This window comes from Mustelus asterias, chromosome 15, assembly GCF_964213995.1.
Source record: "Mustelus asterias chromosome 15, sMusAst1.hap1.1, whole genome shotgun sequence".
Taxonomy (NCBI): Eukaryota; Metazoa; Chordata; class Chondrichthyes; order Carcharhiniformes; family Triakidae; genus Mustelus; species Mustelus asterias.
Window position 1 is genome coordinate 14,220,261 of NC_135815.1, and position 26,784 is coordinate 14,247,044.

Below are 26,784 nucleotides of genomic sequence, written 5' to 3' on the forward strand. Positions count from 1 at the left end.
TTGGGAAATTGCAATTTGATTTGCACTAAATAAAAACACAACATGTTGGAAATTTTCAGCATCTGTAGAGAGAAACAAGATTTAACATTTCAGGTGACGACTCTTCATAGGAACAATTTCCTAGGTTTCCTTAAAGGTGTCCCAGGCATATGGTGAAATGTTCAAAATACGAAGGTAACAAATCTTAATCATTAACACGGTGCAGAATATGGAAAAATTTAGATTTCAAAATGAGGTCCTTTTTTTGGGAAAAAAAATTCTACAAGACAAACTTAATGCACCTATTAAAAACAGAACAGGGGTCCTGACATTTGCAACAGGTAAAGAACTATTAATAGTGGAACTAAAGGATTTCATTCCAAGCCCATTTCTCCTTCCTTTGTATTGTTCTAATTTAATTAAAATAAAAAGCTCCTTATCCCATCAACTATTATCAAAACATGAAAAATGGAACATCCTAAACTTAAATGACCAAACTTTTCCTTCAAGTTTCACCAATACGGTTTGTTTTGGAGCTCTTTTATTGATAGTTTTGCGATCCCCAGCTGATACTGAACAAGTCAGATCCTAGAGTGAAACCTGGCTTGATAGATCCTAACTTTTTTTAAGAAACCGTGGAAAAAGGATATAGAATTCACAGGCGTTTACTGATGAACTTTTAACAAGGAAAAATTAACAGTCTTACACAAGACAGTTGAAGGATCTCATTATAAGTACATGAAAATGATTCAAATTCTAACAACATAGGAATTAGAAGCAGGAGTAGGCAATTCAGCCCTTCCAGCCCACTCTGCCATTTAACATGATCATGGCTGATCTTATCCTGGTCTAAACTCTACTTTCCTGCCTGCTCCCCGTAGCCCTTTATCCCGCTTTTCATCAGAAACATATCTATTTTTTTTCTTGAATATGTTGATTGATTCTTTAATTCTGCCTCCACTACACTCTGGGGCAGAGCGTTCCACAGATTCACAACCCTCATCTCAGTTTTGAAACTACTTCCTCTCACTTTATATCTATGACCTCTTGTTCTGGACTGTCCCACAAAGAGGGACATCCCTTTTATCCCAGCAATACCCTGACACACAAACCCAATGAAGATCTACCATTGTCTTCACACCAAGGCTTCTTGCTTGGCTGACCTAGTTGCAGAAGGTTTTCTTCCAGCAGATTTCTTAGCATTCACTCGATGTTTTCCCCCAACTGGGGAGGTAGAGCTGCAGTAACTGGACTAGTGATCCAGAGACAAGATCTGGAGACTTGGGTTCAAACCCTGCCATGGCAGACTGCAATAACCATTGCCAATTGTTGTAAACTTCAGCTGGTTCAATAATGTCCCTTAGGGGAGGAAATCTGCCATCCTTACTTTTTCTGGCTGATATGTGACTCCAAACCCACAGCAATGTGGTTGATTCTCAAATGCCTTCTGAAATGGAGGCCAGTTAGAGATGCTCACGTTCCATAAAAGTGAATAAAAATACTGGTACCTCTCCTTGAAGCACCCAAATCTGCACTCTAAACTCACTATTACTTCAACTGCTGGGCAAACACACGAATTTCCTAAACTCAGTTGCCCAGCAGCTTTGCAAGATTTCTTGCGAGAAATTAAATGTGTTAAGAATGTGTGAACACTAACAATTCCAGAAAACCTGACTCTTTTTGCTTGGTGGCCTTCCAGACTTCCAGCTCGCAAAAGAACTAAATGAAACTGAAACCATGTTCCACCTTTCAAAATACACAAATATAAATATAAATTACACTTAGTTACATATTGTTCCTAACAATAGATGGAAAGGGAACAAAAAAGGTTCATGGAGGAAAAACATAACCACTGGTATCTATATGGCAGCCAATTTAAGGAGCTTGGGTGTGCTGGTTTGCAAGACTGAAAGTTGAATCTAGAATTAAGTTCATTAATGAACATTAATATTCAATAATTGTACATTCAGGATTCTGAAAGATATCCTCTTTTCTCCCTTAACTAAAGGATCCAATGAAAACAACCATTTTTCTTGCTTCAACCTGCAAGAATTCTATGCTTGCTTCCTAAAGTTAGGAAGTTGGTCACCCATGGTTGAGATGAAAAATATTGCATTTGACACCAGCTCTTTTAAAAAAAATTATTGGTTAAATATTAATGTGATGAGGCAGGTGGTGGGAGCATTTAAGCACGAAACGACCCCAAAATTGCGCACAAGTATACTGGTATATGAATGAAAGGTTCGAACAAGACGTCTTCACCGCACAGGACCTTCAACCGATGCTATACACTAGATACATCGATGACATTTTCTTCCTTTGGAGTCATGGTGACCAATCACTGAAACAACTATATGATGACATCAACAAGTTCCATCCCACCATCAGACTCACCATGGACTACTCTCTGGAATCGGTTGCATTCTTGGACACGCATCTCCATTAAGGACGATCACCTCAGCACCTCACTGTACCGCAAGCCCACGGGTAACCTCATGATGCTCCACTTCTCCAGCTTCCACCCTAAACACGTAAAAGAAGCCATCCCCTACGGACAAGCCCTCCGAATACACAGGATCTGCTTGGATGAGGAGGATCGCAACAGACACCTCCAGACGCTGAAAGATGCCCTCATAAGAACAGGATATGGCGCTCTACTCCTCGATCAACAGTTCCGATGCGCCACAGCGAAAACCGCACCGACCTCCTCAGAAGACGAACACGGGACACGGTGGACAGAGTACCCTTCGTCGTCCAGTACTTCCCCGGAGCGGAGAAGCTACGGCATCTCCTCCAGAGCCTTCAACATGTCATTGATGAAGACGAACATCTCGCCAAGGCCATCCCCACACCCCCACTTCTTGCCTTCAAACAACCACGCAACCTCAAACAGACCATTGTCCGCAGCAAACTACCCAGCCTTCAGGAGAACAGCGACCACAACCCTGCCACAGCAACCTCTGCAAGACGTGCCGGATCATCGACACGGATGCCATCATCTCACGTGAGAACACCATCTACCAGGTACACAGTACCTACTCTTGCAACTCGGCCAACGTTGTCTACCTGCAGGAAAGGATGTCCCGAGGCATGGTACATTGGGGAAACCATGCAGACGCTACGACAACGGATGAATGAACACCGCTCGACAATCACCCGGCAAGACTGTTCTCTTCCTGTGGGGGAGCACTTCAGTAGTCACGGGCGTTCAGCCTTGGATCTTCAGGTAAGCGTTCTCCAAGGCGGCCTTCACGACACACGACAGCGCAGAGTCGCTGAGCAGAAACTGATAGCCAAGTTCCGCACACATGAGGACGGCCTAAACCGGGATGTTGGATTTATGTCACATTATCAGTAACTCCCACAGCTTGCCTCCTGGTCTTGTAGAATCTCACTAGCTGTTCTGTCTGGAGACAATACACATCTCTTTAACCTGTGTTGAATGCTCCCTCCACCCACATTGTCTGTACCTTTAAGACCTGGCTGGCTGTAGAGATTCGCATTCTAATTAGTATTCTGTAACTTGATTTCTGTGTCTGTGCACTGTTTGAGAGCACATTTCCACTCCATCTGACGAAGGAGCAGTGCTCCGAAAGCTTATGGTATTTGCTACCAAATAAACCTGTTGGACTTTAACCTGGTGTTGAGACTTCTTACTATATGAATGCTTGCCATGGTTATTTAGCCTTTTCTCTGTTGCTTTCTCTGCTGGTACGGTGGAGAGAGAAATTTCAGGTGAACAAACTCTGGTGCTCATCCACATGGCATAATTTCAGTGCTCAAGTCTGTTTGCTAAAGGATAAATTTAACCCAACAGAAATTTTATATTTTCTAAAGATGGAAGTTGAGTATATAATTCCTATTTTCATTAGGAGACTGCTTTTCTTTTACTGTCTGGACAGGTTTTTTGCTATTGTTACATGTTGTTGGGGGGGAGGGAGGGGAGAGGGAGAGACACACAGTTGGTATGGCCAAAAGAGTGTGCACTGATGTAAATGGACATTGGGGATGCACAGTTGGTATGGCCAATGGAGTGTGCGCTGGTGTGAACAGACAATGGGGGGGCAACACAGCTGGTATAACGTATGGAGGATGCACTCAAGTAACTGTTCGGGCGATTCTCCCAAAAGTGCTGAATTGGTGGGAAAACTGTTCTAGATCACAACTGTTTCCTCAGTTCAACTTCACACACGAATCTCCCCACCCTGTGCACTGCAGGGATCACAGTCGTAAATCTCATTTAAAAACCTGGCGGGGGGGGGGCCTATTTGCGCCAGAGTCGGACAGTTCAGGAACTCTGCGCATGCGCAGTGGTCCCAATCTGTCAGTTTCCCCATTTGCTGACCAGCTTGATCGTTGGCCAGCCTGGGACTCTCTCCCCCCCCTCCCCCCCCCCCCCCCCCCCCCCCATGGCCTGATTGCGGTCCCCACAACAATTCCCAGCACTGACGCCCCCCCTCCAGCCCGCCCCAATTGCTGCCCTCCCTCCCATCCTAGACCGATCGCCATGCAGAGTGGCAGCAGGATGCCCCACCCCTTTGGCACTGCCTGATGGACAGTGCCAAGGTGCCCCCTGGGCATGGGCACTTTGTCCTTTGGGCAGTGCCAGGGAGCACAGGCTGGCACAGCCATGGTGCCCAGGGGGCACCACCCAATCCCCTGGGGGGGGGGGGGGGTCCAATTGCCCCCCTTCTCCTGCTAGTTCCCCGAACGTGGGGAGCTACTGTAAACCCCGCTGGAATGAAGTACTCCTGGCGGGGTGGGAGATTCAATCGGGCCCGGCAAGTTCCCGATAATGCAATGTAAAATATATTTAAAATACATTTTAAAAGATTCAAATGACCTGTCTTCCCGCCCGTTTCCAGCGTGGTCTGGACTCCGACTGTTCTCCAGCTCTGGGATATGTGCATGCGTTCCCGGCGCGTGTGCAAATCCCGGAACAAGGCTGGCGACGCGCATCTCCCACTCCGACCCGCCAGAAAAGTTGCGGGTCGGGATGGGAGAATTGCCCCGTGTTTCAATTACGAAAGATATGTGCATTTTTGCAAAATGCTATTTCCCCAATTCTAGCTTTGAGAAAACGTGATACTCCGAGTAGTCTTAAACAGAGAAAGAAGGGTCTCTAAGGAGGCTTTATCAAAGTACATAAGATAGATGAAGTAAACCCAAAAGAATATTTTAGAGCAGCAGGACAAGAGAGTACATGGCCAGCGTTTGAAGGGTAAGCTTAAGATATCAGTTATTGCATGCAAGAATTAAATTGGATTATTAATTTACTACACAGCAACTCCAAATCTATTTTATTGAATTAATACACAATTAGACATTGTGTATCTGATATCTGGAAGAACTCCCACTTTTTGAATTGCTAAAATTTGACCATAGTTGATGAATTAAAAATTGAAATGCTGGAAATATTTAGCAGACCTAGCAGTAGGACATTCCTTCAGAACTTTGAGAATGTCATACAACGCTGAACAGTTGGACTTAATATTTTGGTATGTTTTTGAATGAGGATCACTGCATCTTCCATTGAAAGATTGATCATGGGATCAAATAAAAGCCGTTCTCCACTCCCCAGCCCTACAGTATAAATAAAACAATTAACTTGTTTACTGTGTCCCATCTATTTGAGTCCTTTTGAACCAGTAATTAGACTTATTAATCTTCAGTTCTTATGCTATTTATTTGTTCATCTCTAAGCTCTTTTTATTTCAATCCAGCTCCTTGTTTCCCCTGCCTTTTTTAAAGAAATGTCTTCTGGCTGTCACCTTTTTTCAAAATGATGAGAGAGATTTCAGTGCTTCTTGAATAGTTTTATTTCTATTTCTTATTTTTATTAACTGCTGAGTTATCATTTTTAGTAGAGTCATGGAAATATTAGTGTTGGACAGAAGAGAACATTTTAAACAATTACTATTGGGATTTCTTAAAACCGCATTGTCATGGGCAACAAAAGTATTTGGTGAACTTCATTTTCATTTGTGTTCAAATTGCCACCTCTCCCTTTATAAATGTAATTTTTATTGTAGTAAGTGACACGTATCAAGAAATATATATATTTTGCTGGAATACTTAGTCTTTTTCCTTTCTTTTACAAAGAAAGTTAGCTTGGTAAACATTCGAACAAAACAAAAATAGCACAGCTGTACTCCCTGGCTCATCTGCGATAGGACAGCAACTCCATTTGCTACTTGGGCAAAAGCGAGTGTTTGGAGAATAATAACAACACAGTTCTGCCCCCAAGTCATTGTTCACTTATTTAAAGGTTTATTGTTTGAACTGTATTACGTATTGTTTGTGACCATCACTGCAGTGCACATCAAATCTAACATTGCATATGTGAAGGAATAGCGAAATGTTGTCTTGCCACGGCCGTCTTTCATCGAACATAAAGCACAAGCAGATATTTTTAAACATTTTTAGAAATTATTCTGTTTTGTTTCTTGTTTAGGAAGCAAACATGACGATGGAACACAAAGTGACACAGAAAATGGAAATGGCCAAAGGCGTGCTCACAAACATGCTGCGCTTGAAGATCAATTGAGGATGTATCGTGCAGAACAACAGAGGCTTCATCATCAGAAGACTGCAGCCTCAGAAAAAGCCCATGAGGTTCCTTCAATGAGTAGGACTGCCTTTATGATAGAGTTCTTTGATGAAGATAATCCACGCAAACGGCGATCCTATTCTTTTACACAAATTGCAGCAGCTCTACCCCAAGAAAGTCCTCATCCATTTCCACCTGCAAAACCAGACAGGTCAAAAAGTAGCACAGCTGAATTGAAGACAACTTCTTTAACATGTCAGCCAAGTCCTCCTCATGCAAAATCATCACACAGTGTACATGAACTTCATCAAGCCAAACATTTACAAAAACAAAAATCTGATGAACCATCAGTTCCTCTAGCATCTGTTCAAACAACACAGCTAAGAAGTTCTGCTAGCGCTGGGCACAGGCAGAACTATAGTCAACAGCTGGAACAACAAATGATTTCACCATCGGCCACCAAGGAAAATGATGATGATCAAAGTGATAAAGGAACGTACACTATTGAACTTGAAAATTCCAATACAGAAGAAGCTGAAGCTCGTCGAATGATTGACACGGTAAGAGTATAGAATGCATATTGTATTATGTAAATGATTTTGAGTGACACATTTCTGTTTTTGTTTGTTACTAAGATCTGAGCATTAGGAAAACTTGAAATTATTTGCTGTTTACTAAGCAATTATTCTGGTACATCCAATAATCGGATTTAAAAATTAGTATACGATAGTAATCGTAACATGTTTTCCAACTTAATTGTTCTTTTTATACTTGAGCTGCTACTTATTATTTTCTCAGAATAGCAAGGCAAAGGAAACATTGTTGTGCAACTGCATGAGTCTTAGAATCTCTGACTCCAAATATAATAAACAAAGTCTCCACCACTAGCCTATTTGAGAATTTTTCTGTTCTCACTTCCTAGATTGCATTGTCGCCTTACACCTAACCTTTCCATTTACTCATACTTGCAATTTTCTTTTAATATTTCTGTTTCTACTTCTTCACGAGACATAACAGTTGAAGTTCTTACAATTGTAGAATTCATAGTTAGAGGCCATCATACAAATGCTGTTTTTTTTTTTGGAAGAAATTCCCAATTCGTTCCATTCCTCATCAGCTCTTCCCCAGGACCTTGCAAATTTGTTTTCTTCCAAGTACATGTTCCTGTAGAATCTAATTGCATAAATCTTTCAGGTAGTACATTCCAGATCTCAACAATCCTCTGTGGAAATATTTTGCTCACTTTCCCTCGAGTTGTTCTGATATTTTAAATCCAAGATTTCTGGTTACCAACTAATTTGCCAGTGGAAACAATTTCTCCTTACTCGTTCTATCACTGCACACTTCCCTCCAGACAGAGAAATGTCTGTTCACCACTAATCTCTGCCTCCTTAAAACTTAACCGATTATGTACTCAAGTGGCCGTCATCTCTTTAAGACCATGAGCTTCTCCAGCAAATGAGCTTTCTAAAGCAACTTAACACTGATTAAACAGTTCCCTGACTTGTATGGTTTTATCATGCCAATAATTAGGAGGTCACTCTTCCCAGAGAATAAGTAGTCAAGAAAAGTGATCTCTGTGGCAGAGATTTAAAAAAACTGAATCAGTTTTTTTATGATCCAAAAGGTAGAATTACATTTGTAATTAAAGTAAACATTATTTTAGGGCACAGATGTCATGTAGCATTTCTTTCAAATTATGATATGAAATGCATTAAAAGTGCTATTTCATTTTCCCATCACAACCAATCTAACCTTCTAACAAGATTTGCAAATTTTAAAGTTTATTTTTGTAGATCTTTAGTCATTCATAACAACACTCTGTTTGCAATGTTGGGATTCATAACGTTCCAAAGACACAGGAATTTAGACTGTAATCTATTTTTGCTTAAATATGCCTTTATGAAATGCTATATAAACGCAAGTTGTTTTTGCATAGTTGTTTGTTACAGTCCAATTTGTATGGTATAAATTGTGGCACAAATGCATAGGTTGAATGCTGATGAAGTCAATTTGTATGAATGGCCAATTAAGTAGAAAGGTTAGGTACTTGCTAACAAATTGTTCACTGTTTATCTAACACAAATGGAGCTGAAATTGTTCAAGTGTTCAGTGAACGACAAACTGCTTGTTGCATTTAAGATTTTTGAGGAATCTGGAAACTACTTCACTAGAAATGGGCTTGGCCAAGGAGGCTAACATGTATTTTTAGATGCCATTCATAGCATTTGTTACACAGTGGGTATGTTCAGCCAGGCACACACAACTTGGCCAAGACAGTACAGGTGTGCCTAAGGCAAGGAGCCAGTGGCCGTGTACGCTTCATTCATGAAGACAGTTATACAACACAAAATATCTATATGCCACTAAATGTGGCAACCCAAAATCAGCATAGCCTTATTTTTTATGCATGTGGTGATATGTGGTCTCCACAGCTTGATCAAGGAGGTCACCCATGAATTATTGAGAGGGAATGACCCTACACTTTTGTTACTGACCAAAATGATTCAATAAACCTGCTGACTTTCCCACAGTGCAGAGCATCATACATTTCCATTTGGGTCACTGCCGATGTTGTTTTGTATCGCCAAAAAATGTTTTTTCAATGATGTACTTCTGTGTAATCACTGGCACAAAATTATCCAAGTCGGTGTTTGCTTCCCCAGAAGCACTCATGATAGCCTAAATTAAAGCTGATCATCTATGCCATCATTGCTTGAAGATAGACATGCACCTTCTCGATGCTGGCTGCAGTAGAGTGGACGAAATATCAAATCAAGTTGTGAAATTGAATTTAATGAATCTGCCAATTTCTAAATTGACATCAGAAATATAACACGATATAAATTGGAGTTATGTAGTACTTTCATGAACATGGGATGCCTCTCAGCATTCCTAATCAATTATGTATTTTAGAGATAAAAACAAAAATACTGGAAATACTCAGGTCAGCCAGCATCTGTGGAGAATGGAACCGAGTTAGTGTTTCAGTTCATAGAATCATAGAATGGTGCAGGACAGAAGGAGGCCATTTGGCCCATCAGATATTTAGCCCTTTGAAAGAGGTAGTTAATTAGCGCCACTCCCTTGCCCTTTTCCCAAGGTCCTACAATGTCATCCTCTTCAAATGTTTGTAAGTTCCCTTTTAAAAATTATCGAATCTGATTTCCCCCCTCTCAACCAATGCATTCCAGATGATAGAAATGGAAAAATGTATAATTATAATAGCTTTTAAATACATACAAGAGCAGGGGAAGGATGGAGGGGAGTGGCTGAAGGAAAGAAAAGTTGGAGTCTGATGGGGTAAAAGATATGATTGACTGATAACCACTGCTCCCTTTGGGCTTATGCTGTTGCCATCTGTACTCTTTTTAGACCCTTCCTTTATTTATTGACTTGTTGTGCACCACCCCATTTTGCCTTACACTATCATTCCTTTGACTTTTAATCACTCCTCCTTTCCACCTTGTCTCAGATTTTCCTTCCCTTTGTACTTTCTTTGCCCCATCCCCCAATCACTTTTGCTATAGCTCTGTATGTAATTATAACCTGTTACCAATGTAATTTTTACTGGTTCTAACATAAGCCATCAACCTGAAACTTTGACCCCCTACTAACGGGGTGGGTTATGTAGGCAGCGTGTTGAGTTTCAGATAGGAAACCCACAAGTTCAGATTTCCCAGTAGTAATTGGAAGTCGGCCTGATTAGCAGGGAGTTCTCAAGAATAAGCTGCAGGATCAAATAGGGAGCCAACAGCTATTGCTGGCAGTGTGATTGGGGATGGAGATTAGTTTAGTGGAGGAGATCAATTCTTAACCTGGGATGAGGAGGTGGGAGAGACTGTGAAATTCCCAACCCATAAGATGTGTATAACAGGGTATTCCTGCTTCTGCTACCTATAGGCAATACAGCAAAAATAACCTTTCCCATGATGTTGTACTAGCCTCCCTTAAGCCACATCAACTATGGAAGAGCAACTCTGCTGCACCAGTGTTTTCATTCCCACACCACCAGCCAGGCTTTCTGACTGAGTTTACAAACTTAATGCAATTGGTGAACTTGGACCAAGGAAACTTAAAAGAACAGGTTCAAACAGAGGCTATTAGCCTCCTAAATATTTAAATTGCTAACCTTTTTGGGGATGCTTTGGCATCGGTGCCCTTGTTTCACCTCCAGTTAACCCAGAAATGGGTAAATTGAAGAAGGGTTAGAAATTATACTTTTTTAATTTAACATCCCATCTGACTCCAACTTGCTGCTTTTGAGGGTAGATACTCACTCCATTAGCACAATTTCTTTGTCTACAGGTGCAGCCTGACCCGAGTATGTCCACCAAATTTTCTGTTTTTGAATCTGAATTCCAGCATTTTGCTTTTGTTCAAGCAATCATTTACAGTTTATTCACTATTACAGGGAAATGCAGCAATGTCCCACAAACAGGAATGAGGTAAAAGACCATATAATCTGCTTTTAGTGATATTGAAGATAAATATGGTTCAGAGTAATTAATATTACCCTCAATTGCCCAATCAGAGTGAGGAAGGAATGCTGTCTTGCTAAGATTGCTAACCTTCTGAGGATTTTTTTTAACATATCTGTACTTACATGGACTCTGTCTGTTCTGCGGCAAATGGTGTTAGTAGCATTCTAAATAGGCAATCTTGCACTCAATCTAGTTGGGCCCGAGCACTGCACTATTCAAGTTCACCAATTGCACAAATTTAGTAATCTCGGTCAGAAAGACTGCATGATGGTGTGGGAACAAAAAACTGTCACTGGTGCAATGAAAGTGCTCTTCTGTAATTGAGGTTGATGCAAATTCTTAACACACAAAACTTTACCCCATCATGCCATGCAATACTGATGGCACTAACTGTCTGAAAATTGATGCTAGATTAATTTGTTAATTTTAAATAAGAGATAGAGAATATGGGGTAAGGGCAGATGCATGGACTTCGGTTGCAGATCAGCCATGATCTCATTGAATGGAAGATGAAACTTGGGCTAAATGCCCTACTCCTGTTCCTATGTTCCCATTTCCTCGCATTGGAAATTCAATTTTGAAACCTTGCTTTCTTTAGTTAATGAACGTTTATTGTTACAGCTTTTTCCTCATTCGCATGGTCATGTCTGGCATGAAACATCTGAATTATCTTTTGTGTCCTCCTTCAACATCCTCTAAATCTGGGAAACAGTTAATAAATACTGCTGTACAATCCCCAATAGGGTGTGAATGCTGATTCCTCCTTAACATTTTTGATTTGATTTATTATTGTCATTTGTATTAACATAGTGAAAAGTATTGTTTCTTGCAAGATATACAGCAAAACATACCATTCATAGAGCAGGAAACAAGAGAATGCAGAATGTAGTGTTACAGTCATAGCTAGGGTGTAGAGAAAGATCAACTTAATGCAAGGTAGTGTACGGCCACCGCAGGGACAGTGATCACTTTACTTGGACACTAAAATTGTAGCAATGCAAATCAAATATTCTCTCTACTCATGTTTGTAGGGCCTCAACTTGGGAGTGTACCCAAATTTTTTCATTCCTCATATCAGCGCCACCATTCTATAGCAAGGAAATCATTAAAGGCTTCTTTATAATTCAGCTTAACTTCTGTTTTGGTGTTATCAGTATTTTTTTCAAAAACCCTTTGCATGGTATGGTAATGTGGCTCCTTTAAAGGAAGACCCTTTGAGAGCCACGTGGTCGTGTGTGGAGCCGCCTCCAAATTTACTCGAGCTTTATTTAAAGAAAACGTTTTGGAGTTTTAGTTGGTTTTTAAACTGGTGCTGGTAGGTAATTATTGCCGACATATGATATTACAATGTATTTTCACATTATTATTTTCATTTGTAGTTTAAACCATAACTTCATTTCTCTAAGGAATGCAGTGTTGAAATTTTGCCTACCACTTCATGGATATTCTCTGAGAAGTTATTTTATGTGAATTGTTCCTTTTACAATATAGATTGCAAATTTGCTGTGATCTCAATAGCTGTTTTCTTTTATAATTATGTAAAGAAAGCTATTTCAGACTATATTTTAACTGAGTGGATAGACGAAATGGTGTTGTTTTTCACTTTGCAGTAATTCACTTGAAAAAGCTTGGATTGATTTCTGCTGATGCAGTGGCCACACATTAAGTCAGGGTGGGGGGGTTTGCTTTGATGCAAAACTGCTGCTTGATGGAATTTGCATGCATATGTAAAGAATCTTTGTCTTGGCTTGTAAATTCTAATACTGCAGTGCACAAGATGACCTTCCTCTACTGGCCATAATTCATGTCTTAAGGGAAGGTTAAAACAATCAAGTATAGTTTTAGATTATTTCTGATATTGGCTTCCTCACTTTTCCATGGCACAAGTCAGTTCCTTCCTACAATTGGTTCTCTGGTTGTATTTGGAGCTGCTTGTTTTTTCCTTCAAAAGATTTTAAATGTTTTCAGGGCAACGTTGAAAACTTATTCAGTAGGATTACATCTTCTGTATGGTGAGATACTCAGTCTGTCTGGGGTTGCGCCCCACTCCACACCAATTCATGTGACGGTGTATATTTTGGGAAGTTGAAATTTCCTTGACGAATATTTTACCACTTATAAGTTTATCAAGTACAAATGAATGATAAAATTACTTGAGTACTAGTTAAAACCATATCAATAGTAACATTTTTTCCTTAATGCCATCCAAAAGTTGATAATTACATAGAATTTACAGATTCCATTTCTGGTATTTTCCACAAAACAAAAAAGGCAGAAATTTTGCTGATGCTTGAGGACCATATCCTCCAATTCTAACTTATTTTGTGAAAGTTGAAAAAATGGTACATGAAGACATTTGGCAGGCTGAAATTGTTATTTTGATTGTTTCCTTTCTTTAGGCTTTGGGTTTGATTATTTTCTTTTGCCTTGCCCAATATTAACCACCTTCATTAAGGGCCCATTTGAAATGTCCATAACTTTTTTTTTTGACCAGCCAGATCATTTAATTTGCACATCTGTGGTCCTTACTATTTATTTTGCTTTCACTAAATTAACACCTCGTTACTAATATGAATAACAGGTTTATTTGGAATCATGAGCTTTCGGAGTGCTGCTCCTCCTTCAGGTGAGTCTGTCTGTTGGACTTCAACCTGGTGTTGAGAGACTTCTTACTGTGCCCACCCCAGTCCAATACCGGCATCGCCACATCATGACTAGTAAGATTGCTGGTAGTTTTCACAGTGTAATACATGCAATTAAGTTACAACATGGCAACATTCCAACCAGCATGTAAGTATGTGGCCCTAATCGAACTTATCGGACCTGCTTTCATTTCCCTCCTTCCCTTTGTCTTTCATCCAGCAAATAATAATACATTTATCAATTGTCAAAAAAGCTTGCCTCCTATTTTCAAAGGACCTTTTTTGTAACTTTGTGCAGCAGGAACCTACTTCTTTGCAAGCAATCACTTTAATTTTTCCTGTTGGTGTCTTGCCAATTCAGATTTTAATCAGAAATTTGCTGTTAGAATTGGTAAAATCCCTTTTTCCCTTATCACTCTTTGGTTTGCCATGCAATTTTTTTGCAATTCCAGGCTTCCTTCAAAAATGTGTGCTTAGTAATTGTATTGGCTAGTTTTGTTTCAGATGCAGAAATGCCAATGTACTTTTCCTCAAATAAATTAAACTTTACAAAGGAACAAATTAATAAGACAAAAACAAGTTTAAGTCTTTAAAGATTCAGTTGTATAGCGAAGTGAAAAGCAGAGAAATAATAAACTTTAAACCTTGGTTAAACCACATTTGGAATACTGTGAGCAGATCTAGTATCTGTAGTGTAAAGTTTTTATGCACCTTCTCGAGCATCTGAGTGGTAATATCTGCCAGGTCAGATTAAACAGTCTGAAGCTGGTTTTTTTTTCCTGGAAAAAAAGACTGAAGAGTGACCCAATACAGGTCTTTTAAGTTTATCAAAGAATTTTCGCTTCCTGATAACTGAATCAGGAACAATCAAGATAAGGTAGTCACAAATAAATCCATTCGAAGTCAGGAGAAACTTCCTTACACAGAGAACAATTAGAATGTGGGACTTGTTACCTCAAAGTAGTTGAGGGGATAGCATCGATACATTTAAGAAGAGCCTAGATAAGCATGTGAGGGAGAAAGTGACAGAAGGATGCACTGATTCGGGTGGATGAAGAAGGATGGGCAAAAGCTCGTGTGATGTGTAATCACTGCTGTTGGTATGTTGGTTTGAAGGACCTGTTTCTATGCTGTAATACTTTGTAAGATAACACATTGAAACAAGAAAATAAAAATTGAGGGGAAACATTTGTGTGGAGCCATTTCAAAGGGATTCCTGGGGGGAGAGCATACTGCTAACCATCACCTGTAGGGTCCACATGGGTTTCTTCATTGCCTGCATCCAGGGAGTCAGTGTTGTCTTCTTAAAATTGCTTGAAACAACACTACGCAAACATTTTTTTCCTTTTTTATTCAACTATCTGATTATAAACAAATTGTCAATTTTTTAAGAACTTTTCAGAACTTTTTTTGAAGAGAAAAATCATCATGATTACCATTGATCGTGAGATGATAAATCTTCACAACATGGCATTTACAGCGGGCTATATTGATGGCTGACGTGCATAACTGAGCTTTGTGGAGGATGAAACCCTTAAAGGATGAGAAAGTAATCCATGTAGGGTTCCATGCCTCTACTATAGCCATGTTATGGTTTGTCTGGTCAGTGGTGAACCCCAGGATGTTGATGGTAGAGGAGTCAATGATGCAGATCCTGTTGAAGAACAGGAGTGTGGTTACATCTCTGATCACATTATACTTGCTACAAAAATTACTTGCTATCTGTCTGCTCAAACCTGGATGTCTTGTTGTGTTGGAGGTGTAAGTACAGTTAAACACAAGAATCATCAACTAATGATGAATCTGCTAATGATGCTTGGGATTATGATGTAGTCTTGAGGAAATCCTGAAATGATATCCTGGGACTATGATGATTAGCCTTGACAGCTAGGGTGCCAGGTGTGGCAGTTGATACCGGAGTATCTAATTGGCCTTTACTGCCACCTGCCCTCCCTCTGCCTGCATCGAATTCCATCTTTCTAGGATTCCATAGTATCATAATAGGTCAAATGCTGCCTTGATATCCTAGGCAGCGACTGTCACCACTCTTCTATAGCATTCAACTATTATGCTGATCTCTGGATCAAGATAGTGACTCAATCTACCTCCTGGATTCTAGTCGCTAACCAATTATAATAGAGCTTGAACTGAGTGTCAGCAAGCAGATTATTAGTGGAGTAAGTGTCACTTGATTACACTACCGATGATTCTTCCATTGCTTTACTGATGCTTAGTAAGAAACTGATAGGATGGTATTTTGGCCTATCATTTGCGAGTAGGATGTATATATTGTCAGGTAGATGCCAGGTTTCTATCTGTGCTAAAACAATTTAACCCAAGACTTGATAGTTTTGGTGTACGGGTCTTCAGTTGGAGTTTTACCAGTATCTAAAGCCTCTGACAGAGCCAATGTGGTATGTAGTTTCTGAAAGTCATATGAAATGAATTAAATGGATCAGACATGTATATCAACAACGGACATACTGGCACTGGAGCGGGTCCAGCGGAGATTCACACGGATGATCCCAGGAATGGTAGGCCTGACATACGATGAACGTCTGAAGATCGTGGGATTATATTCATTGGAGTTTAGGAGGTTGAGGGGAGATCTGATAGAAACTTACAAGATAATGAACGGCTTAGATAGGATGGACGTAGGGAAGTTGTTTCCATTAACAGGGGAGACTAGGACGCGGGGGCACAGCCTTAGAATAAAAGGGAGTCACTTTAGAACAGAGATGAGGAGAAATTTCTTCAGCCAGAGAGTGGTGGGTCTGTGGAATTCATTGCCACAGAGGGCTGTGGAGGCCGAGACGTTGAGCGTCTTCAAGACAGAAATTGATAAATTCTTGATTTCTCGAGGAATTAAGGGCTATGGGGAGAGAGCGGGTAAATGGAGTTGAAATCAACCATGATTGAATGGTGGAGTGGACTCGATGGGCCGAATGGCCTTACTTCCGCTCCTATGTCTTATGGTCTTATGGTCTTATGATGGGCATTTGGGAGAGGCTGGGTAGAACTATCCACTTGATACTTTTGGCTGAAAAGTTTGCAAACTTTTTGGCATTGTTTCTAGCACCCTTGGCCTGGGCTGCGCCATGATTTGAGAATTGGGCTGTTCATAAAGCCACCTGGTTTTTTTTTTGTTGGATTGTCCACCACTGTTGACAGGATATGGCAAACTTTGCTTTGGTTCTGTAATTGGTTTTAGTTGATCTATATATCTTTAGGTGTTTAGCATGCCCATAACACTATAACTTATTCATTATGTCAGTGTTTCAATCTAATGTGCATGGTACTTTCCTGGCACATCATTGTACATTCTGCATTAAACCAGAGTTAATCTCCTGGCTTATGTTAATGTGTGAAAGAGGAATATGTTAACCTGTTAGTTTGCAGACTGAGGTGTTTTTGGTCATGCGCGAATGTCCAGCTTTTGGTTTTCTAGACCTAGACCTTTCCAATCCGACTTAGCACAGTTGTAGTGCCACAATATATGATGAAGGATCTCCTCACTACAAAGATGAGACTCTGTTTTTGCATGATTGTGAGATTGATAATCCTACCAAAACTGTTGTAATCAGACATACCTGTGACAGTTTGGTTATTTTCTGTTCTTTGCCACAATTGCTAGCGGAGTGCCACAGGGATCAGTGCTTGGTCCTCTGCTCTTTGTGATTTTTATTAATGACTTAGAGGAGGGGGCTGAAGGGTGGATCAGTAAATTTGCTGATGACACCAAGTTTGGTGGAGTAGTGGATGAGGTGGAGGGCTGTTGTAGGCTGCAAAGAGACATAGATAGGATGCAAAGCTGGGCTGAAAAATGGCAAATGGAGTTTAACCCTGATAAATGTGAGGTGATTCATTTTGGTAGGACTAATTTAAATGTGGATTACAGGGTCAAAGGTAGGATTCTGAAGACTGTGGAGGAACAGAGAGATCTTGGGCTCCATATCCACAGATCTCTAAAGGTTGCCACTCAAGTGGATAGAGCTGTGAAGAAGGCCTATAGTGTGTTAGCTTTTATTAACAGGGGGTTGGAGTTTAAGAGTCGTGGGGTTATGCTGCAATTGTACAGGACCTTGGTGAGACCACATTTGGAATATTGTGTGCAGTTCTGGTCACCTCACTATAAGAAGGATGTGGAAGCCCTGGAAAGAGTGCAGAGGAGATTTACCAGGATGCTGCCTGGTTTGGAGGGTAGGTCTTATGAGGAAAGGTTGAGGGAGCTAGGGCTGTTCTCTCTGGAGCGGATCCGGGAGGCTGAGGGGAGACTTAATAGAGGTTTATAAAATGATGAAGGGGATAGATAGAGTGAACGTTCAAAGACTATTTCCTCGGGTGGATGGAGCTATTACAAGGGGGCATAACTATAGGGTTCATGGTGGGAGATATTGGAAGGATATCAGAGGTAGGTTCTTTACGCAGAGAGTGGTTTGGGTATGGAATGGACTGCCTGCAGTGATAGTGGAGTCAGACACTTTAGGAACATTTAAGCGGTTATTGGATAGGCACATGGAGCACACCAGGATGATAGGGAGTGGGATAGCTTGATCTTGGTTTCAGATAAAGCTCGGCACAACATCGTGGGCCAAAGGGCCTGTTCTGTGCTGTACTGTTCTATGTTCTAATACCTGATAATGAGTCGGGTTAGCAGCTGCACCTATCAAATTGATCCCCACTTGTCTGGATTTGAGGATTTTGAGGCTGAAGGATTTGACTTCCTGATGGAAAGGGACACTTCAGTTTTCCAAAATATCAATTAAATCCAATCCTGTCATTATTCGGAAATTGTGGTAGTGAAAAAATAAATCATTTGAGTGTCGTTGGGTACTCTAAATTTAAAATGATGAAGCTTTTCATTTCCATGAAATATTCCATTATTTCTATTTTTATTCAATTCAGTATTCCTTTTTATTCAATTGAATCACCTGTATATAAAATGCACTCAAACACTAACTGTATCCTATTTAATTTTTCATTGGTCTGATTTTAGTAGCAGATGGTACTGTGCTAAATTTATTTATTTTGTATTATAAACTACTTGGGACAAGGAACAACTTCTCAGCCCTCATATTTTGATCAATTTTGTTTGTGCAGTTTATGCTTCTAATAAATTTTACTTATTCTTACAATAGGTATTTGGAGTAGTAGATTCCCCCAAATACTCTGGCTGTGGTATAACAAGGCCAGTCATTGCTGAACAAAAGATCAAGTGGCAACCAAATTCTACTGACCAAGCAACTGATGCAAGAAAAGGAGAACTTAGTAAAGAACTTTTGAATGACTCCGAGGTGAGTCATCTGGAGAAACATTGACAACATTTCTAGCATTTGCATGAATTCATTTATCCCAAATATTTCAAACATCAGGAGATTAGTAAAATATAAGACTCTGCCCATAAGTACATTTTATGCCAAATAAAAGCAAGTCTTGCAGCATTGCTGAATGCTGAGCCTTTATTCAGTAAGCAGCTAAACCATATAGTCCAGGATGATCTGAGGATCTGTTCCCAATGTACTAAGTTCGCTGTTATTAGTAATATTAGGCCATGTTCTTGATGTCCAGCGTCCATAAATTGAATTAATCCAAATCTCTGCTTTTTCTTCTTTTTTATTCGTGTAATTTGAGTGTCACTGACAAGGCTAGCATTTATTGCCATCCTTAGTTGCCCCTGAGAAGATGAAGTGAGCTGCAGCCTTCAACTGTTGCAGTCTACTTAGTGTTGGTACACCTACAATGCTGTTGGGGGAGGGCATTCCAGGATTTTGATTGAACAACAGTGAAGCAATGATGAAATGATACTAAGTCAGAATGGTGTGTGACTTTGAGGTGTTCCCATGTGTCTGCTGCCTTTGTCCATCTAAGTTGTAGAGATTGCTGGTTTGGTAGCTGCTGTCGAAGGAGCCTTTGCAAGTTTCTGCAGTGCTTCGAGTAAATAGTACATACTGCTCCCATTGTGCACCACTGGTGGAGGAGGTGAATGTTTAAGATGGTGGATGGGGTATTGATCGAGCGGGCATCTTTATCCGGACGGTTTTGAGCTTCTTGTGTTGTTGGAGCTGCACTCACCCCCGACAAGTGGAGATAAAAACAGAAAATGCTGGAAATAATCAGGTCAAGCTGCATCTGTGGAAAAAGAAACAATGAATGTTTCAGGTTGTAACTGTTCTCCATTATGCTCTTGAATTGTGCCTTTTAGTTGGTGGACAGATTTCAGGGAGACATGAGTTGAGGAACCTACCAATGAATTAAGACCATAAGACATAGGAGCGGAAGTAAGGCCATTCGGCCCATCGAGTCCACTCCACCATTCAATCATGGTTGATTTCAACTCCATTTACCCGCTCTCTCCCCATAGCCCTTAATTCCTCGAGAAATCAAGAATTTATCAATTTCTGTCTTGAAGACGCTCAACGTCTCGGCCTCCACAGCCCTCTGTGGCAATGAATTCCACAGACCCACCACTCTCTGGCTGAAGAAATTTCTCCTCATCTCTGTTCTAAAGTGACTCCCTTTTATTCTAAGGCTGTGCCCCCGCGTCCTAGTCTCCCCTGTTAATGGAAACAACTTCCCTACGTCCATCCTATCTAAGCCGTTCATTATCTTGTAAGTTTCTATCAGATCTCCCCTCAACCTCCTAAACTCCAATGAATATAATCCCACGATCCTCAGACGTTCATCGTATGTCAGGCCTACCATTCCTGGGATCATCCGTGTGAATCTCCGCTGGACCCGCTCCAGTGCCAGTATGTCCTTCCTGAGGTGTGGGGCCCAAAATTCCCAGCTTCTAACCTGCTTTTGTAACCTCAGTACTTATAAGGTTCCCCCGGGTCAAAAAACATAGACGGTGGCAGCAGATTCAGCATTGGCAATGCCGGTCAACATTTGGAGATGATAGTTAGCTTCTCTGTTATTGGAGATGGTCATTGCCTTACACTTGTATGGCACAAATGTTACTTGTCACTTATCAGCCTGAGCCTGGATGTTGCCTCTGCCGTTCTGCATGCAGGCACTGACTGCTTCAGTATCTGAATACTTATAAATTATACTGAACATTGTGCAATCGTCAGTGGTCATCCCCACTTCTAAACTTTACATTGGAGGGAAGGTCATTGATGAAGCAAATGAAGATGATTGGACGTAGGAAACTGTTGCTGGAACATCTTGGGGCTGAGGTAATTGACCTGCAACAACAACAACCGTAAAACACTGGTTCAGCCTCACATTGGGTATTGCACCACGACTTTAGGAAGGATGGGAAGGCATTAGTGGATGCAGAAAAAATTCAGGGGACTGGTTCCAGGGATCACAGTCATGTAGAAAGATTGAAGAAATTGGGGCTGTTTTGGAGAAGAGCAGTTTGAGAGGAGATTTTGGGTAGAGCTATTCAAAGTCATGAAGGTTTTTGTTGAAGTAGAGAGGGGGAGTCTGTCCCCATTAGTGGAAGGGTTTGAAAACCAGAAGGCATGGTTAAGGTATTTTGCAAAACAAACAATTGTGACATGAAAAATGACTGGCTAGGATTTGGAGTGCACTGCCTCAGTGTGGAGATCAGTTGAGGCTTTCAAAAGAAAATTAGATCAGTATCTGAAAAATAAATATTTGCAGGGCAAATATTGGGGGAACAGGAAGATGGAGTGGGTGGGCGCCAGTGCCACAAGGTGAATTGCTCTTTCAGATGGTGAGCACAGACATGATGGACCAAATTACCACCACCTGTGACATAGACCATGTCATAGATCATGATTCTATGATTCCATGATCTTCCTTTTTGGTAGGTATGACCCCAACCAGTTGAGTTTCCCCTGATTCCAATGGACTCAATTTTGCTAGTGCTCCTTGATGTCATATTCTGTCAAGGGCAGTCACTCACCTCATCCAGTATCGTTTGCCCTTGTTTGGGCCAAGAATATAATGGTCTTTGGTGTCTAATAGCCCTGGTGGAATCCAAACTGAACATGGTGAACAGGCAAGTGCCACTTGACAGCACTCTCAACAACACCTTCCATCACTTTACTGAAGATTGAGAGACTTCTGAGACAGCAGTTAAATTTGTACTGCAGTGACCAGAATATATCTGGGGAATGTTTTGTATTGTCGGGTAGATGCCACTGTTGTAGCTTAACAGAAAGAGTTTGGCTAGGAATGCAGCTAGTACTTCAGTAAATCAATGTGATGTATTAGGGCCTTTAGCCTTTGCTGTACCCAGTGCTTTCAGCACTTGATACCATGAGGAGTTAATTAAATTGGAAGAAAACATGACATCTATAATGTTCAAGATCTCAGGAGGAGGCTAAATGGCACATCCACTTGGCACTTATGACTGAAGGCGATTACAAATGCTCCAGTCTAGTCTTTTGCACTGTTATTCTTGGCTCCCCCACCATTGAGGATGGGGATATTCGTGGAGCTTCCTCCTCTGGTTAGTTGTTTAAATGTCCAACAATCCTCATTGAACCAAGGTTGATCCTTGGCTTTATGTTAATGGCAGAGTGAGCAATATGCAGGGCCATAAGATTATAGATTGTGTTTGAATACAGTTCTGTTGGTGGCCCACTGTGCCTCAGGATGCCCAGTTTTGAGCTGCTAGATCTGTTCTGAATCTATCCCATTTAGTTCGGTGCTAGTGCCACACACATGGAGGGTGCCCTCTATGAAGGCAGGATTTCACGCAAGGACTGTGCGGTCATCGCTTCTACCAGTTGTGTCTTGGGGAGGTGCATCTATGGCAAATGGTTCCGTGAGGATGGGGTCAAGTTGATATTTCCCTCTTACATGTTCTCAGCACCTGCCAAGCTTCAGTCTGACAGCTATGTCCCTCAGGACTCAGCCCACTGCTGCCTGTATCCTAACTTGCATCATCTCGCTTACCTAACACCCGGACATGCTAACCTACATTGACTCACTGCCCCAGCAACAACTTCCATTCTTGTTTCCAAATCCCTCTGTGGCCTTGCCCTCCTATCTTCTCAACCTCCTTGAGCCTGACAATCCTCTGAGATCTCTGTGCTCCTCCAATTCTAGCCACTTGCACCTGCCTGATTTTAATCACTCCATGATTGGTTGTCATGCCTTCAGCTACAAGGATCCGAAGCTGCGAAGTTTGATCCCACCTCCCAACCCCTCTTTCCTCCTGCAGAAGATTCCTTAAAACCTCTCTTTGATCAATCTTTTGGTCATTTGTCCTAATATTTTATGCGACTGTCAAGTATTGTTTGATAATGCTCCTGTGAAACACTTTGGAAATTTTATTTTATTAAAGATGCTATAAAAATGCATATTTTTGGTGCTTTCCACAGTCAGGCTGTTTGTCAGCAGTCACTATTGAGGGCACTTGGGCTTTGGGCTAGAGGGCAACTGGTGTAATGGAACTATATCCTGACATTCCCCAAGAAGGAAAGGAAGAAAATTGACAAGGAAGCATCAAATATGGACTGGCCTGATGAAAGCAAAAGAAAAGCTGGACTATCCCTTAAAATCAGTGTGCATATTTTAAACAAAACTATTCTTTGCACAGATAGTGAAAAAAATGTGAAATGCTGTAACATGGGGTAGAAAAGACCGCAATCAGTAAGGATAGGCAGCGATGACACCTTCACAATTATCCTCAACACCAGTGCCTGCAAGGCTGTGTCCTCAGCCCTTTATTATACTCCTTATACACCTATGACTGTGTGGCCAAATTCCCCTTCAACTCCATTTTCAAGTTTGCTGATGACACCACCATAATGGGTTGGATCTCAAACAATGATGAGACGGAGTACAGGAGAGAGAGAATGTGCTGAATTGGTGCGACGACAATAATCTCTTTGCTCAATGTCACTGGTTGGCAGAGAGGAAACAAAGAGTAAGAACTAATGGGTGCTTTTCAAATTGGCAGGCAGTAACTAGTGGGGTGCCACAGGGGACTGGTGCTGGGACCCCAGCTATTCGCAATATATATTAACGATTTGGATGAGGAAACAAAATGTAACATTTCAGTTTGCAGATGATACCAAGTTGGGTAGGAGAGTGAACTGTGACGAGGGTGCAGAGATCCTTCAGAATGATCTGGACAGGTTGGGTGAGTGGGCAAATCAATGGCAGATGCAGTATAATTTAGATAAATGTGAAGTTATTCACTTTGGAAGCAAAAAAAAAGAAGGCAGATTACTACCTGAATGGCTGTAAATTGGGAGAGGGAAGTGTGCAGTGGGACCTGGGTGTCCTTATGCACCAGAAGGCAAATGGCATTTGGCCTTCATTGCAAGAGGTTTTGAGTACAGGAGCAGGCATGCGTTGCAATTATATGGGCCTTGGTGAGGCCACAGTTAGAATATTGTGTGCAGTTTTGGTCTCCTTTTCTGAGGAAAGATGTTCTTGCTCTCAAGGGAGTGCAGCGAAGATTTACCAGGCTGATTCCGGGGATGACAGGACTGATGTATGAGGAGAGATTGACTAGATTAGGATTGTCTTTGCTGGAGTTCAGACGAATGAGGGGGGATCTCATAGAGACTTATAAAATTCTAACAGGACTGGACAGGGTAGGTGCAGGGAGGATATTCCCGATGGTGGGGGAGTCCAGAACCAGGGGTCACAGTCTGAGGATTCAGGGTAGACCATTTAGGACGGAGGTGAGGAGACATTTCTTCACCCAAAGAATGGTGAGCCTGTGGAATTCATTACCACAGGAAGTAGTTGATGCCAAAACATTGAATGTATTCAAGAGGCGGCTGGATATAGCACTTGGGGCGAATGGGATCAAAGGTTATGGGGAAAAAGCAAGATTAGGCTATTGAGTTAGATGATCAGCCATGATTGTAATGAATGGCGGAGCAGGCTTTAAAGGCCAAATGGCCTCCTTCTGCTCTTATCTTCTATGTTTCTGAGAGAGTAAAACAAAGGAGATGATTATCGACTTCAGGAAGTGCAGTGGAGGACATGCCCCTGTCTACATCAACGGGGGTGAAGTGGAAATCGTCGAGAGCTTCAAGTTTCTAGGTGGCCAGTTCACCAACAACCTACCCTGGTCCCTCCGTGCCTTGCTATACTTAAGAAAGCCCATCCATGCTGCTGCTTTCTCAGGAGGCTAAGGAAATTTGTCATGTCCACTATGACTCTCTCCAACTTTTACAGATACACCATAGAAAGCATCCTTTCTGGATGTATCACAGCTTGGTATGGCTCCTGTTCTGACCAAGACCATAAGAGACTGCAAAGGGTTGTGAACGTAGCCTAGTCCATCACATAAACCAGCCTCCCATCTGTCAACACTTCGCTCTGCCTTGGAAAAGCAGCCAGCATAATCAAGGACCCCACGCACCCCGGACATCCTCTCTTCCACTTTCTTTCGTCGGGAAAAAGAGACAAAAGTCTGAGGTCACGTACCAACCAACACAAGAACAGCTTCTTCCTGCTGCCATCAGACTTTTGAATGGACCTACCCTGCATTAAGTTGATCTTTCTCTACACCCTAGCTATAACAGTAACACTACATTTTGCACTCTTGTTTCCTTCTCTATGAATGGTATGCTTTGTCTGTATAGCACGCAAGAAACTCAAGAATACTTTATTGTATGCTAATACATGTGACAATAATAAATCAAAATGACTAATGCTACATTCTGCACTCTTGTTTCCTTCTCTATGAATGGTATGCTTTGTCTCTATAGCGTGCAAGAAATACTTTTCATTGTTTACCAATACATGTGACAATAAATCAAATCAAAAAATTTCTAAGTGTCATAATGGTGAGAAAAATGGGGTGAACCATGCTGTTCTCTCAGGCGCTCCACATCACAATCTTTCGATGCTCGAGAGTTGGAAGTTTTGTGCCGGTACTGAAAGCGAATCTCCCCCCCCCCCCCCCCCCCCCCAATTATGAATCCCAACACAATCCAGCCCTACATGATCCTCCTCACATAGTGCCCTCTCTCCCATCATGGCCCACCCACTGGCACTGCTCCTGGCAGACTGGCAATGCCCAGCTGGCAGCAGTCTGATGGCCACTGCTGAGCCATACCCCCAACCACTTGGTGGCTTCATTGGTCTCCAAGCCTCCCCTGCAAGTGTGAGCATCGAGCCAGATCTGCACTAGCGGAGACCTGTGCTGATTCTCGCCACTTTGGATTCTGTACGCTGGGTTGAAAATGGGCTATGCACATTTAAATACTATAAATATGCTAATTAGCTTTGTATCCTCTGAGCGTGGAGCGGTTCATTCCATTGGAGGGGGGCTGGGAACATAGCAAACAAGTTGGCACCAGGCACCAATTGTATTTTTAGTATTGCAAGTTATTTTCCCACTCTCTGCACTGTTCAGGCGCAGCAAGGTGGCAAAACCACACATGAAATAATTTACCCATATGATGAAAGATCATAAGACATAGGAGCAGAATTAGGCCATTCGGCCCATCGAATCTGCTCCACCATTCAATCATGGCTAATATTTTTCTCATCCCCATTCTCCTGCCTTTTCCCCATAACCCCTGATCCCCTTATTAATCAAGAATCTTATCTATCTCTGTCTTGAAGACACTCAATGACCTAGCCTCCACAACCTTCTGCGGCAAAAAGCTCCACAGATTCACCACTCTCTGGCTGAAGAAAATCCTCATCATCTCTGTTTTAAAGGATCGCCCATTTAGCCTGAGTTATGCCTCTGGTTCTAGTTTTTCCTTCTGGTGGAAGCATTCTCTCCACATCCACTCTATCCAGGCCTCGCAGTATCCTGTAAGTTTCAATAAGATCCCCGCTCATTCTTCTAAACTCTGAGTACAGACCCAGAGTCCTTAACCGTTCCTCATACAACAAGCTCTTCATTCTAGGAATCATTCTTGTGAACCTCCTCTGGACCCTTTCCAAGGCCAGCACATCCATCCTTGGATATGGGGCCCAAACTGCTCACAATACTCCAAACGGGGTCTGACCAGAGCTTTATACTAAAAAACAAACCTAACTCAAATCTATTCAATATAACACCTGTTACCTCAGTTGTAAACAGGAGTACCTTTTGCTCATTGGGTTCAAGATTATTGGTTGGTGACTTGAGTAGTGTCGCAACTATGTAAAAGGCATTTCCTTAAAGTGTGTATTGGTTCAATTAAAAAAAATAACCCAGCTAACAAGCTTTAGGCTTAAACCAGAT

At 41.5% G+C, this 26,784-nt stretch overlaps 1 protein-coding gene across 12 annotated transcripts in view; it reads left to right on the top strand.

The window, feature by feature from the left end:
- The window catches only part of cep170aa (centrosomal protein 170Aa), a 145,849-nt gene that overhangs the window by 62,759 nt on the left and 56,306 nt on the right, over positions 1-26,784 (top strand). For 11 of the 12 annotated variants that reach the window (XM_078229530.1, XM_078229531.1, XM_078229533.1 and 8 more), the window contains 2 exons: positions 6,434-7,089; positions 18,794-18,949. In XM_078229530.1, coding sequence (XP_078085656.1) covers positions 6,434-7,089; positions 18,794-18,949 — 812 coding nt within the window. The remainder of the gene's footprint in view (positions 1-6,433; positions 7,090-18,793; positions 18,950-26,784) is intronic. The other variant, XM_078229537.1, reaches the window with a different exon arrangement.